The sequence below is a fragment of the Acanthochromis polyacanthus genome, chromosome 22 (genome assembly GCF_021347895.1).
Source record: "Acanthochromis polyacanthus isolate Apoly-LR-REF ecotype Palm Island chromosome 22, KAUST_Apoly_ChrSc, whole genome shotgun sequence".
NCBI classification, from domain to species: domain Eukaryota; kingdom Metazoa; phylum Chordata; class Actinopteri; family Pomacentridae; genus Acanthochromis; species Acanthochromis polyacanthus.
This window is the reverse complement of record NC_067134.1, coordinates 6,584,783-6,600,582: the sequence shown is the minus strand read 5'-3', so window position 1 is coordinate 6,600,582 and position 15,800 is coordinate 6,584,783. Positions and strand designations below refer to the sequence as shown.

Below are 15,800 nucleotides of genomic sequence, written 5' to 3'. Positions count from 1 at the left end.
CACCTGGTGGACTGTATCCAGGTAACCGACCACCTGGTGGACTGTATCCAGGTAACCGACCACCTGGTTGACTGTAACCAGGTAACCGACCACCTGGTGGACTGTATCCAGGTAACCGACCACCTGGTGGACTGTATCCAGGTAACCGACCACCTGGTGGACTGTATCCAGGTAACCGACCACCTGGTTGACTGTATCCAGGTAACCGACCACCTGGTTGACTGTAACCAGGTAACCGACCACCTGGTGGACTGTATCCAGGTAACCGACCACCTGGTGGACTGTATCCAGGTAACCGACCACCTGGTGGACTGTAACCAGGTAACCGACCACCTGGTGGACTGTATCCAGGTAACCGACCACCTGGTGGACTGTATCCAGGTAACCGACCACCTGGTGGACTGTATCCAGGTAACCGACCACCTGGTGGACTGTATCCAGGTAACCGACCACCTGGTGGACTGTAACCAGGTAACCGACCACCTGGTGGACTGTATCCAGGTAACCGACCACCTGGTGGACTGTATCCAGGTAACCGACCACCTGGTGGACTGTATCCAGGTAACCGACCACCTGGTGGACTGTATCCAGGTAACCGACCACCTGGTGGACTGTAACCAGGTAACCGACCACCTGGTGGACTGTATCCAGGTAACCGACCACCTGGTGGACTGTATCCAGGTAACTGACCACCTGGTGGACTGTAACCAGGTAACCGACCACCTGGTGGACTGTATCCAGGTAACCGACCACCTGGTGGACTGTATCCAGGTAACCGACCACCTGGTGGACTGTATCCAGGTAACCGACCACCTGGTGGACTGTATCCAGGTAACCGACCACCTGGTTGACTGTATCCAGGTAACCGACCACCTGGTTGACTGTATCCAGGTAACCGACCACCTGGTGGACTGTATCCAGGTAACCGACCACCTGGTGGACTGTATCCAGGTAACCGACCACCTGGTGGACTGTATCCAGGTAACCGACCACCTGGTGGACTGTATCCAGGTAACCGACCACCTGGTGGACTGTATCCAGGTAACCGACCACCTGGTGGACTGTATCCAGGTAACCGACCACCTGGTGGACTGTATCCAGGTAACCGACCACCTGGTGGACTGTATCCAGGTAACCGACCACCTGGTGGACTGTATCCAGGTAACCGACCACCTGGTGGACTGTATCCAGGTAACCGACCACCTGGTTGACTGTATCCAGGTAACCGACCACCTGGTTGACTGTATCCAGGTAACCGACCACCTGGTGGACTGTATCCAGGTAACCGACCACCTGGTTGACTGTATCCAGGTAACCGACCACCTGGTTGACTGTATCCAGGTAACCGACCACCTGGTGGACTGTATCCAGGTAACCGACCACCTGGTGGACTGTATCCAGGTAACCGACCACCTGGTGGACTGTATCCAGGTAACCGACCACCTGGTGGACTGTATCCAGGTAACCGACCACCTGGTGGACTGTATCCAGGTAACCGACCACCTGGTGGACTGTATCCAGGTAACCGACCACCTGGTGGACTGTATCCAGGTAACTGACCACTTGGTCGGCTGTGTTCAGGTGATAATCATCATGTTCTCTGTGCAGGCCTCTTCATGACGCTGTGGAGAACGATCACCTGGAGGTCGTTCGCTTCCTGCTGTCCTGCGGTGCCGACCCGACGCTCACCTCCTACTCTGGACAAGGACCAATCAACATGACCCACAGCGCTGCCATGGAAACCTTCCTGGAAGGTAGGAAGTAGCCTGAGTGGGCTGCTGGTTTCTCTTTTAAAGTCAGACTTCAGACAGTCAGAATTCTGGTCTTAAGACAGGATTAAAATCAGATTTCTGACAATAAACTCAGGTTTTAAAAGTCTTCAATGTCTGGATTCTGGGCGTAAAGTCAGACTTTGAGAAGTCTGAATTCTGAGATTTAACCAAACTTAAATGGGTTTCAGGAATAAAAGAAACCTGAAAAACTGACAGAGGTTATTAAGAAGATTTAAGAGGATTAGGACCGCTGGGAAAATGATTTAAAGTTTGAATTTCTTCTAGTTTAAAGTAAGAACTGGGAAATTAACATCAGACTTAAAACCAAGTTTGGATGAAGCTCCACACAGGAGAGATAACTCTGGGTCAGATGGATTCAGTTTGTTCATAAAAAAACCCATTAGAAATAGAGGAAATGGAATCATTTTTACAGAAAAAAATGCACAAAAAAGGAACGGATTCTGTGAAACAGAGGAAAAAACGAGACGAGAGAAAAGACGCTGCCTGACACCGTGTGTGTGTGTGTGTGTGTGTGTGTGTGTGTGTGTGTGTGTGTGTGTGTGTGTGTGTGTGTGTGTGTGTGTGTGTGTGTGTGTGTGTGTGTGTGTGTGTGTGTGTGTGTGTGCGCGTGCGCGTCGGCCAGCCTGTCTGATTACCATTCGCTGCCTGTATTTGTTCTCTCTTTTCTGCCTCTCTCTCTCCAGAGGGGTTTAATGAGGCCTGGCTGCTGAATCCCAGAACAGCTTAAACACACACACACACACAAACACTCCTGCCAGCATCGTCTCAGCGCCACGACGACGAGTCTGAACACAAACACTCGTCTTCTTCCTGCAGCCTTTTTGTGTGTGTGCATGCGTGTGTGTGTGTGTGTGTGCACGTCGCCCCATTGTTTTGCTCTCGCTGCCTCGGTCGTCTCTGATTGGTCGGCTCTTTGATCTCCTTCCTGCAGACTATCTGTCCGACCTCCAGGGAAGGTCGGAGGGTGACCCGGGAACCTGCTGGGAATTCTACGGAAGCTCGGTGTGCGGTGAGTTACACACAAACACACACAGACACACACTGCAACTAACTAACAAACACACACAGACACACACTGCAACTAACTAACAAACACACACAGACACACACTGCAACTAACAAACACACACAGACACACACTGCAACTAACAAACACACACAGACACACACTGCAACTAACAAACACACACAGACACACACTGCAACTAACAAACACACACAGACACACACTGCAACTAACAAACACACACAGACACACACTGCAACTAACAAACACACACAGATACACACTGCAACTAACAAACACACACAGACACACACTGCAACTAACAAACACACACAGATACACACTGCAACTAACAAACACACACAGATACACACTGCAACTAACTAACACACACAGACCATGGGACCATAATAGAACTACCAGTAAACCAACTGGGACTATAACGGAACGACCAGTAAACCAACTGGGACTATAACGGAACGACCAGTAAACCAACTGGGACTATAACGGAACGACCAGTAAACCAACTGGGACTATAACGGAACGACCAGTAAACCAACTGGGACTATAACGGAACTACCAGTAGTCTGGTTTGGAGGAGGAGGGTGGAGGAGATTTAGCTTGGAAAATCCAAACTGAATCTCCATGTAATCTCCTATCTCCATGTTAGGAGATACAGGAGAGTCAGTTTGGCATTGGGCGAATTGAATCGCGTTTCCCTCCCGGTACAGTTTGGTACGACCAATCACAGCACGGGAGGCGGGAGTTAATGCTGCGTCATCTTCAGCGCCTGGATTACCCATAAAGATGATGCTGGAGGGTTAGGAGGAGGGGGGGGCACTGCCATAAAACAAGAAGGAGAGAGAGAGAGAGAGAAGAGGGGGGCCAAAGCGAATCTTTTTGTGGTCTCTTGGCGTTTTGGATGGCGTTAGTCATTGCCTCTTTTCACTTGACGTTTCCGAAGATGAGGAGGTAGTGGATGGCTCGTTACTTTCGGCTTCTTGCCATTGTTTGTACAGAGGAAAATCCCGTTCCAAACGTGTGAGTAAATTTAAGCAACTTTTACACATACGCACAGACTTGGTTTGGCTCCGATTGAAAAGCTTCAGTCAATTCCAGCCATTTTCAGTACAAAAAAATCGCTAATATTCTATTTGTAAATAAAAATATGACGAGAAATACAGGGAATATTGGACGCGCATCGCGAGGTGCATTTCCTTGAAAACGACTTATTCGTGGATTTTATACCGACTTCAGGACATGTTTTGGATAAAACAGTTTACTGGCTTGTTTTGTCTGGATGTCCAAGGTTGGATTATGGCCGTTTTTTGTGGAATATTTTCATCTGTGTGTAATAATGAACCCAGAAATGTGAGTCGCGCTGTGTGCGTTGAAGCCGTGTACAGAGAACAGATGGATGGATAGTCGTTGTTTGTCGGACAAATGTGTTTATATTACCCGCTGTGGTAATCACATCTGAAAGTGGTTTATACCGGCGGATTCATGAGAATCTAAGCTTTCCATCGGCGTATAGTGTTTGTATAATCGCGTTTGCAGTTTCAGACATTTAGCAAATTGCTTATGCAGATCTCAAAGTGTACCGCGGGCGGGACACTGAAGCGCAACTGAAGCGCAACGGGTTAAAGTTATTCCTAACACCGCTAATCGTTCGGAAGGAGTCTTTTGTTGCGTAGCCTTTTCAAAAATAAGTGTTGTACTTGAGAGTACCCCATGTATTCGCAGATTTTTGTGACAAAAACGGCAGTAATCATTCACCGCGACGCTTTCTCGGCTGCATGCCATTGTTGTTTGGACTACATGGACTTCAAGGTCGATTTGTTTGTGCGTCACATCCGTGTTACGCTGATTGGTTCTTTCTCGTTCAAGCTGCATTCGTTAGCCCCTCCTTTTTGAAATCGTCTCGTATCATCGCAATGCCAGACTACCTTTATTTGTATTTATATTAATACATAAATAAAGTCAGTCTGGATTTTCCAGGCAAGAGGAGATTAGAACTGATGAGTCAGTAGAACTGATGAGTCAGAATATAGAAGTGGTGCTGGAGGCTGTAGGGTTAAAATTTATTAGAAATGATAAGATTAAGGTAGTGTCTACAGATACGGACCCGTACCCGTAGCCTGTGGCCTACGGATACGGCACTTTCCCTTCTCATAAATATTAATGAGCCGTACATGAATATTAATGAGCCGGCTGATGAACGCGCTTCGTGATTGGCTGGTAATCCGACGGACATGAATATTAATGAGCTGGCTACGCTGATGAAGGCGCTTCCGTGATTCGAGGTGAATCTGCGTGCGGAGCTTGTCATGTCAGTCATCTTTGTGTATTAACAGTGTATTAAAGTCCATTCATTCCATATCAAGTTCCAATAAAGTTACAAGAAATATTTTACAATCAGTGTGCTGGGGTCATCGTTGTCTGTGGAAAAGTCCAACATCATTATCTGACTTTTTCACGGACAGCGATTTGGGGGTTGAAATCAGCACTACTATTAAAAATGGCAAAACTTTTTATTCACGTGACCCTGTTCTAATAAAGCACAAACAGCAAACAAAACAAATGGCGGAACTAACAGCCAGCAAACTACAAGTATTTTTTTACCTTCAAAAGTAGCGACAGACTATTACATATTAACAACCTAAGCAAAACCCTGACGTATTTTCTACGTCTGTCAACACAGACACTGTCACAGTCACTTTAATGTTAGCGGACTCTGTTGAATGGCTAAGTTACATCACCACAAACAAATCTCACAATATCACAGTAAATCGAGTTTGTGGTTTTTTTAATTCATGCCGAATTAAAGAGCTGCTCCTCACCATTCACGAGTGTTTGTTTCATATTCGACATCCTTAACTTTATCTTGTAAATTAGCGTCCGAAATTAAATGGGAACATTTGCAATGGAGTTCGTCAGCCGCTTCCACCACTGAACGCGGTAAACTAATTAATAGGAACTGGACTTCAAACAATTTAGACACGGCGTCTAAAAGCGTAAAAACTACTTTGTCTACGTAAAGTGTGAGAGGAGACGGTGTATTTTTAGTTAAATTATACAATGTTCACCGTCAAAGTCATTCATATAAACTGCCTGTAATGTGCAGCAAACAGTAGTTAACTGGCGCCAGCTCTTCAGTGACCTTAACGGGTCCGTACCTCTAGTACAGATGCTACGGGTACAGGTCCGTACCTGTAGCATCAACCTAAGATTAAAGAACCCAGACCACATGGAACCTGGACTCAACAGAACTACTAGAACCTGGAGTGAACAGAACTACTGGAACCTGGACTGAATGGAACTGCTAGAACCGGGACTGAACAGAACTACTAGAACCGGGACTGAACGGAACTACTAGAACCTGGACTGACCCGATCAGGATTGAAGAATTCAGATCAGACTAAATTCAGACAAAGACGTTAAATTGAGGTTTAGATGTGTTGTTGACTGTTTGTGTTTGTGCAGAACCGTCCAGTGAAGGAGGCGTTTACAACGTTCTCGCAGATCCACCGGGACCAGAGGAGGAGGAGGAGGACGAAGAGGAGGACCAGGATGAGGAGCAGCGTGCTCGGAGGGAGGTGTTCGAGTTCGAACTGTCCGATCGACCGCTGCTGCCCTGCTACAACATCCAGGTGTCACTGTCTCAGGGGTGAGTGGAAGCACCCAACATCTGGAGGGTAGAACCACAGAAACACTAAAGAAGCCACCCATAAACATGTGCTCTCATGGAGCCAAGGCTTCAGGAGAACCTTAGAGAACAGAGGTTAGGATGTGGACTGTAGAGCTCAGACCAAACATGTTAGAACTCATGAAGAAGTGACCTCCACGTTTTAGGAATAAAGGAACCAGGACAAAACCTGGTCAGAACCAGGGGTCTAGGACTGAAGGAACCAGAACAAACCCAGATCAGAACCAGAACCTTCTAACTAGAACATTCAGATTGAAGGTCCTAACTGGAACATTTAGGTTTCTTTCAAGGTTCTAACTGGAACATTCAGACTAAAGGTTCTAACTGGAACATTTAGGGTTCTTTAGAGGTTCTAACTAGAACATTTAGGGTTCTGTAGAGGTTCCAGCTGAATGAAGAGGACCACAGGAAGAGGCAGAACAAAGCCCGACTCGGTGTTTCCACTCGATTCTGTGCGTTCCGTGTCGTTCTCCGCCTCGGCTGCACTCAGACACCAATTAATGCGTCGCGAAGCCGCTCAGGAGGAGGAGGATGAAAACGAGTCGTCGGCGAGGACAGATGGAGAGGTCGTTAGTGAGGATCCCATCGCCGTGGCGACACTCCTAATTGGCTTCCTGTCCGCCTCCCTCCTTCCCGCCGCTCTGATGGTTATTAATGGCTGACGGAGGACACCAGCTCACTCTATTTAGCATTCACTCTGCAGCTGCTGCTCCAGTGGAGACACCAGCACCATCCCAACGCTCAGGGAACATCTAGGGAACGCTTAGCATCCAATTAATCATCACAGGAAGAAATAAATGATGTGAAGCAACAACATGTGCATTTATTAGACATTTTAGAAATAACAGTAATTATGAAAATATGGGATTAAATAAAAGAGATCATAAAATCAGCGATACATATGAAATGGAAAAATCACAAAATAAAATCAGGAAATAGCATCACATTACAGACATGAAATAATAAAAATACATTCATAAAAGAGAAGAAAGGGAAGATTTAATGATAAAAAAGAGGATGAATTTAGGAAACGACACGAAAAAGACTGAATTAAAATAACGACACAAAGTCAAACAAAACCTGACGTAATCATAAAACTGACAGGAAATTTAATAAGCCAATAAAAGAAATAAACTCTGAGGTGAAGAAAATGTTAAACAGACAAATTCAATTTAAACAAAAATATATATATATAAAAAAAAGGTTTAGAATTGAGGTCGGACAATTAATAGAAATAAAACAGGAACTTTAAATAATTTCCTGTTGAAGTTGTTTGTACCTGGTGTCAGTTTGTCTCGTTGATCTTCTTAAAGTTATGATTATTTATTACTGATTATTATTATTGATTATTATTTATGATTATTGATGATGAATGTTTGTCTCTTCCAGTCCCAGGAACTGGCTGCTGCTGGCCGACGTCCTCGGTCGTCTCCGGATGACGTCTCGGTCTTTCCGCCGTCTTTTCCCTCAGCTCAACGTCCAGTCGGTTCCAGAGGACGAGTTCTACCGGCAGGCGTCACTGTCCCAGCTGCTGACGGGTCCGGAGGAGCAGCAGCTGGCTGGCTTCAGGCCCGACATCCGGGACCCCCTGGAGCTGGTGGAGGCGACGCCCGAGCTGGCCGGGATGCTCGGATCCTCGCTGGAGTTTGTGGACAGTCGCTGGGACTCGATGGAAGCTTCTCCGCCTCCGACCCCGCCGCCACGGCAACCAGTCCCAGCACCGCTAGCACCACAAGCTAAAGCGGACCCTCCAAACCGGATCTCGGTGTCCGGACCCAAGCATCAAGGATCTCTCACAGCTAAACAGGAAGCTAAACCAGACAGCAACATGTGGGAACAAAGACAGGAACTAGCAGAAAGGAACATCTCAGTCAAACCAAACCCGACCATGGATGTGAGCATCTGGGAACCACAGAGACAACGCAAAAACCCTGGAACCTCCGAGTCCGCTCATCCAGACCAGAAGATGGACTCCCCCGAGCGGCAGAACCAGATCAGAACTGTCAGGTCTCACGCTGCTGCATCGGAACCAACACAACTTCAGAACAAAAACTCTGAACGTCCCAATGGCGCCACAGATGCTAACACGTTTAAACTACAACATCGAGAAACTAAGACCAGCAGACTTTTAGTTTCTGCCAATGCTTCGGTGGACTGTAGCGTTCTGCTGCGACGTAAGATCGATGTGACATCCGTCCTTACGAAGACCGACGTCGGGACGGACGCTAAGGTGTGGGAACGTCCAGGAACTAAGAGAGGCGACACCAAAAGACCTGCTAGCCCCGGTGACGGACTGGAAGCTAAAGGTCTAAAACTGGACGCCGCCTGGAGGAGGAACATGGCCGACGTCAGAGTCCACATCAGGGATCTGGGTTTGAAGGTCTGCAGCATCCGGACCGACCTAAAGAAGGAGGCGGGGAAGGGAAAGTCTGGCAGAACCAAGACCAGGTCCTGAGGTGGATCCTGCAAACACTGTAGATAACTCTAGAACCAGACAGAACCTGGTCTGGAACAGCATCATGAGTGTTCTCTGTAAATATTTATTTATTTATGATGGACTCTCTGTACATACGTGTGAATTGTGAATGGGTTCCTGCTGTGTACATGGGTGTCAATCAGTTTCTCCTCTGTACATATGTGTGAATCAGTTCCTGCTCTGTACATACGTGTGAATGGGTTCCTGCTCTGTACATACGTGTGAATGGGTTCCTGCTCTGTACATACGTGTGAATGGGTTCCTGCTCTGTACATACGTGTAAATCGGTTCCTCCTCTGTACATACGTGTAAATCGGTTGCCGTTGACATCATAGCTTCTGTTCTCGGAGATGTTTTGTTACTTTGTGTCATTTTGTATTCAGCATCCAAACTGTCCAATAAAGAAGAAGAACCAGGAGAACATTACTCATTCTCCGTCTGAATTACTAGTCATGTTTTAGATCCCCACCAATCGTTAGCCTGCTGCTGCTGAGTGGGCGGAGCCAGTGATTGGACAGGTGATGAAGGTCACCTGTGCAGAATCAGGAAGCTGCCGTGGAGGAACCATTCTGCTGACACTCGGTGAGTTCAGTTCTCTTATTTGATGTAGTTTGGAATCTGACTGGTGGACTGGTATTAGACTGGTATTGGACTGGTTTTAGACTGGTATTAGACTGGTATTAGACTGGTATTAAATTTAATATGTATACCGTTATTGCAGTACATTCACTCTGTTTCCCCCTGTGCTATTTCTCCGAGTGTCCCTGGTCCCAGAGCTGGATGCTTCAGATCTGTGGTTGATGTTCCACCAGCTGGTCCAGTCTCCACCATGTCCACTGTGGGATGCTGCTGCTGACCTTCCTCCAGCCCTCTGCTTCCAATTCCCCTTTTCCACCAGTCAACTCTGCATCGCCTTCACTATACTGTTATGCTAACTTACATACTGTTTGAATTTTACTGCTAGCTATATATGGAGTATGTTTAATGTCAGAGCCGTACATCATCAGAGTAAACTATGAGTCCGTTTTCAATGTTAGCTTATACTTTGTCTGTGTCACATATCCTGTCATGCATGTATCCAAATGTGTGTTGTGTTTTCCTTGCTTTCCCACCCCTCCCTCTTCTCCCATCCCTCCCCTTGCCCTCCTCTGTCCTTCTCAACCCCCCCGGCCAGCAGGCAGATGGGTCCCCCCTATATAGAGCCGGGTTCTGCTCGAGGTTTCTTCCCTGTTAAAAGGGTGTTTTCCTTGCCACTGTCTCCTTTGGGCTGCTCTGGGGGTCAGGCATATGGGTTCTGTAAAGCGTCTTGAGACAATTTGACTGTAATTGACGCTATATAAATAAAATTGAATTGAATTGAATTATTAGACTAGTTTTGGGCTGGTATTAGACTGGTTTTAGGCTGGTATTAGACTGGTTTTGGACTGGTATTATACTGGTATTGGACTGGTTTTAGACTGGTTTTAGATTGGTATTAGACTTATTTTTAGACTGGTTTTAAAATGGCGTTAGACTGGTTTTAGACTGACATTAGACTGGTTTTGAGCTGGTATTAGACTGGTTTTAGACTGACTTTAAACTGGTTTTGGGCTGGTATTAGACTGGTTTTGGGCTGGTATTAGACTGGTATTAGACTGGTTTTGGACTGGTATACTGGTATTGGACTGGTTTTAGACTGGTTTTAGATTGGTATTAGACTTATTTTTAGACTGGTAGACTGATTTTAGATTGGTGTTAGACTGGTTTTAGACTGGTTTTAAAATGGCTTTAGACTGGCAGACTGGTTTTGGGCTGGTATTAGACTGGTTTTGGACTAGTATTAGATTGGTTTTGGACTGGTATTAGACTGGTATTGGGCTGGTATTAGACTGGTTTTGGGCTGGTATTAGACTGGTTTTAGACTGGTTTTGGGCTGGTATTAGACTGGTTTTAGGCTGGTTAAGACTGGTTTTAGACTGGTATTGGACTGGTATTAGACTGCTTTTAGACTGATTTTTAGACTGGTAGACTGATTTTAGATTGGTGTTAGACTGGTTTTAGACTGGTTTTAAAATGGTGTTAGACTGGTTTTAGACTGGTATTAGACTGGTTTTGGACTGGTTTTAGACTGGCTTTAAACTGGTATTAGACTGGTATTAGACTGGTTTTAGGCTGGTATTAGACTGGTATTGGACTGGTATTACACTGGTTTTAGACTGGTTTTAGATTGGTATTAGACTGATTTTTAGACTGGTAGACTGATTTTAGATTGGTGTTAGACTGGTTTTAGACTGGTTTTAAAATGGCACTAGACTGGTTTTAGACTGGTATTGGACTGGTTTTAGACTGGTATTAGACAGGTTTTGGACTGGTTTTAGACTGGCTTTAAACTGGTTTTGGGCTGGTATTAGACTGGTTTTGGGCTGGTATTAGACTGGTTTTAGACTGGTTTTGGGCTGGTATTAGACTGGTTTTAGGCTGGTTAAGACTGGTTTTAGACTGGTATTGGACTGGTATTAGACTGCTTTTAGACTGATTTTTAGACTGGTAGACTGATTTTAGATTGGTGTTAGACTGGTTTTAGACTGGTTTTAAAATGGTGTTAGACTGGTTTTAGACTGGTATTAGACTGGTTTTGGACTGGTTTTAGACTGGCTTTAAACTGGTATTAGACTGGTATTAGACTGGTTTTAGGCTGGTATTAGACTGGTATTGGACTGGTATTACACTGGTTTTAGACTGGTTTTAGATTGGTATTAGACTGATTTTTAGACTGGTAGACTGATTTTAGATTGGTGTTAGACTGGTTTTAGACTGGTTTTAAAATGGCACTAGACTGGTTTTAGACTGGTATTGGACTGGTTTTAGACTGGTATTAGACAGGTTTTGGACTGGTTTTAGACTGGCTTTAAACTGGTTTTGGACTAGTATTAGACTGGTTTTGGACTGATATTAGACTGGTTTTGGACTGGTTTTAGACTGGCTTTAAACTGGTTTTGAACTGGTATTAGACTGGTTCTGGACTGGTATTAGACTGTTATTGTACCTGTTACAGCGGTGTGGTTCCAGATCCTGTTTTGGCCTAATTTCAAAATGGATTTGGACTGGTTCTGAACTCTTTTTCTGACTTTTATATTGGTTTGGGTCTGATTTTTGACTACCTTTAGACTTTTTGTTTTGCACTGGTTCTGGTTTACTCACTGTTCTTTAATTTGGTTTCAGACTCAGTTTTAGACTTGATTTTGGACAGACTCTGGACCTTCTATGTTTGTCAGAGAACGTTTTTATTACGTTCTCATTACTAGAATCACAAACAGTCCGTAGAAGGTCTGAATACCACATCAGAACCAAACACAAATGTCACCATAAAATGGTCTGATTGATCCCATCCATTCTCCAAGAATCTCAACTCAGTTTACACATAATGATGTCATTTATTTCTGGACCAATGTCCAATAAAAATAGTAGTCCAAAACTGACTGGGTTTTAGACTGGTTTGTCTTGCTTTTAGACTGGCATTGCACTGGTCTGTGACTTGGTTTTAGACTGGTTTACACTGGTTTCTGACTAGTTTAGATTAGTTTTCAGTGGTTTAGACTGGTTTCTGGCTAGACTGATTTACACTGGTTTAGACTCGTGTCACTCCCCTGTTCATCTCCCTTCACTTCACCTTGAAGGATAACAAGAGTTAAATACAGTAATCAGCAGGAGTTATGTACAGTAATTACGGCGGGGGGGGGGGGGGGGGGGGGGTGTCAGTGCAGTGATGCACTGTGGCCTCCACTGCTGTTTAAGAGTCTGATGGCGGTGGGCACAAAGGAGCGCCTGAAGCGCTCAGTTCTGCTTTTGGGTGGGATGATGCGCTGGCTGAACGAGCTGCCCATGTCCCACAGCTCCTCATGGAGAGGGTGAGAGGGGTTGTCCAGGATTGCCCTGATTTTGTCCATGATCCTCCTCTCTGCCACAGTCTCCAGATTGTCCAATTGAAGGAACACAACAGAACGGGCCTTCTTCACCAGTTTGTTAAGCCTGTTGACCTCACTAGTCTTGATTGGTAGAAAGTCTTCAGGAACGACCTGAGTCTCCTCAGGAAGAACAACCTGCTCTGTCCCTTCCTGAAGAGGGCATCCGTGTTGTGGGACCAGTCCAGTTTATTGTTGATGTGGAGCCTAAGGTACCGATATGAGTCCACCCTCCCCACTTCCTCCCCCTGGATGATGATGGGGGCAGGGGACCTCCTGCTCCTCCGGTAGTCCACAACCACCTCCTTGATTTTGCTGATGTTGAGCTTCAGGTGGTTTCTGTCACACCACGTGACGAAGCTCTCAATCAGTCCTCTGTACTCCCCCTCGTCATCATCAGTAATGCATCCAACAATGGAGGAGTCATAGGAAAATTTCTGGAGGTAACAGGAAACAGAGTTGAACCGGAAATCAGAGGTGATAAGGGTGAAGAGGAAGGGTGCAAGGACGGTTCCTTGGGGTACTCCTGTGCTGCTTGTAACCACCTCAGAGATACAGCCGTCCACCCTGACAAACTGCGGCCGGCCTGTGAGGTAGTCCATGATCCAAGCTGTGGTGTCGGGGTGCAGTTGCATCTCCAGCAGCTTCTCCCCCAGGAGGCAGGGCCTGATGGTGTTGAAGGCACTGGAGAAGTCAAAGAACATGACTCTCACGGTGCCCCCAGGCCTCTCCAGATGTGACAGGGCCCTGTGGGTGAGGAAGATGATAGCATCCTCCATGCTGATGTGCTGCTGGTATGCAAACTGCAGGGGGTCCAAGAAAGCAGACAGCAGAGTCCTCGGGTGTTGAAGAACCAGCCTCTCAAAGGTCTTCATGACATGCGATGTCAGTGCCACAGGTCTGTAGTCATTAAGAGCGCTGGGACGTCCTTTCTTAGGTACCGGGACGATGCAGGAGGTCTTCCACAGGTTGGGCACCTTCATCAACCTCAATTGTAGAATTGTAGACTGGTTTCTGACTAGATTAGACTGGTTTACACTGGTTTGTGACTAGACTGATTTACACTGGTTTAGACTGGTCTGTGACTTGGTTTTACACTGGTTTGCACTGGTTTCTGACTAGTTTAGACTGATTTACACTTGTTTCTGACTAGTTTAGATTTGTTTTCACAGGTTTAGACTGGTTTCTGACTAGTTTATACTGGTTTACACTGGTTTCTGGCTAGACAGATTCACACTGGTTTAGGCTGGTTTCTGACTGGTTTCCAGTGGTTCTGCGATCCTTTTAAATCGGATCGAACAACAATAAAACACACTGAGTGAGGCTTTTTCAGGAAGAAAACATTGATGGATGTGATGATAAAATATCTAGAGTGAACCGGTCAACGTCTTCATGTTTGGACTTCCAGTCCACACGTTTAGATCTGGTTTAATGTGTTTATTGTGTTTGTTGTGTTTATTGTGTTTATTGTGTTGAGGTTCTGTTTGTTTTGTTTTTTGTGTTGTGTTTATTGTGTTTATTGTGTTGAGGTTGTGTTGTGTTTATTGTGTTGAGGTTGTGTTTGCTGTGTTTGTTGTGTTTATTGTGGTGAGGTTGTGTTTATTGTGTTGAGGTTGTGTTTGTTGTTTATTGTGTTGAGGTTGTGTTTGTTGTGTTTGTTGTGTTTATTGTGGTGAGGTTGTGTTTGTGTAGAAAGGTCCCAACATGGCCGAGTGGTTCTTTTAGTAGCGCTAAAAGAGGTGTCCAGTGGCGTCGAGTTTCATCGCCGTCACAAACACACACTTCCTGTCAAAGCACCGTTCGGCTTTGTGTGTGTATAATGAGTGTGTAGCTGTTAGTGTGTGTGTGTGTGTGTGTGTGTGTGTGTGTGTGTCGTCGCCTAACGGGATGCTGAAGACGGTGGATTGAATTGCTAATGCGCCGCCGGCAGAGAGTGTGTGTGTGTCTGTGTGTGTGTCTGTGTGTGTGTGTGTGTGTGTGTGTGTGTGTGTGTGTGTGTGTGTGTGTGTGTGAGTGTCTGTGTGTGTGTGTGTGTGTGTGTGTGTGTGTGTGTGTGTGTGTGTGTGTGTGTGTGTGTGAGTGTGTGTGTGTGTGTGTGTGTGTGTGTGTGTGTGTGTGTGTGTGTGTGTGTGTGTGTGTGTGTGTGTGTGTGTGTGTGTGTGTGTGTGTGTGTATGTGTATGTGTATGTGTGTATGTGTGTGCGCGCGTCTGGCAGCAGCAAGGCTGTTTAGCCAAGCAGCGCTGTAGATGAATATTTAACCAGCAGCCGCCATCATTTATTGATGCTGCTGCTGAAGATGAATCGTCGTCTGTGTTCGCTGGAAACAGACTGAAGCTGCACTGATCTGATCTGAGCTTTATTTTAATGACGTCTATGATTCACCTCATCAACAACCTGGTTGGGTATACCTGTTATTTAAACCAGTTAAAAATCAAGCCTGAAACCAGTTTAAAACCAGTCCAAAATCAACGTGTGGAACCATTAAAAACAACAGTCTAAAACCAGTGAAAGACCAGTCAAATACCAGTCCAAACTCCGATCTAAAACCAGTCCACGACTCCTCCATCCATCCATCCATGCATTGTCTTCCTCTTATCCAGGGTCGGGTTGTGGAGACAGCAGATGAAGCAGGTCATTTCAGATGTTCCTCCTCCCAGCAACACTTTCCAGCTCTTCCTGGGGGATCCCGAGGCATTCCCAGGCCAGATGAGATATATCATCCCTCCAGAGAGTTCTGGTTCTACCCCGGGATCTCCTCCCAGGAGGACGTGTCCAGAAAACCTCCAAAGGAAGTCTCCCTGGAGGATCTGAATTAGATGTCCAAACCACCTCCGCTGGTTCCTTCACAGGTGAAGGATCAGCAGCTCTACTCTGAG

The 15,800-nt window shown here is 45.9% G+C and overlaps 1 protein-coding gene across 3 annotated transcripts in view; it reads left to right on the top strand.

Annotated features, from left to right (window-relative positions):
* The window catches only part of LOC110972052 (BCL-6 corepressor-like), a 31,665-nt gene extending 22,258 nt beyond the window's left edge, over window positions 1-9,407 (top strand). For all 3 annotated transcript variants that reach the window (XM_051941933.1, XM_051941934.1, XM_051941935.1), the window contains 4 exons: window positions 1,609-1,754; window positions 2,725-2,802; window positions 6,283-6,466; window positions 7,895-9,407. In XM_051941933.1, the coding sequence (XP_051797893.1) occupies window positions 1,609-1,754; window positions 2,725-2,802; window positions 6,283-6,466; window positions 7,895-8,960 (1,474 nt within the window). In that variant the 3' untranslated portion in view covers window positions 8,961-9,407. The remainder of the gene's footprint in view (window positions 1-1,608; window positions 1,755-2,724; window positions 2,803-6,282; window positions 6,467-7,894) is intronic.
* The last annotated feature ends 6,393 nt before the right edge of the window (window positions 9,408-15,800 follow it).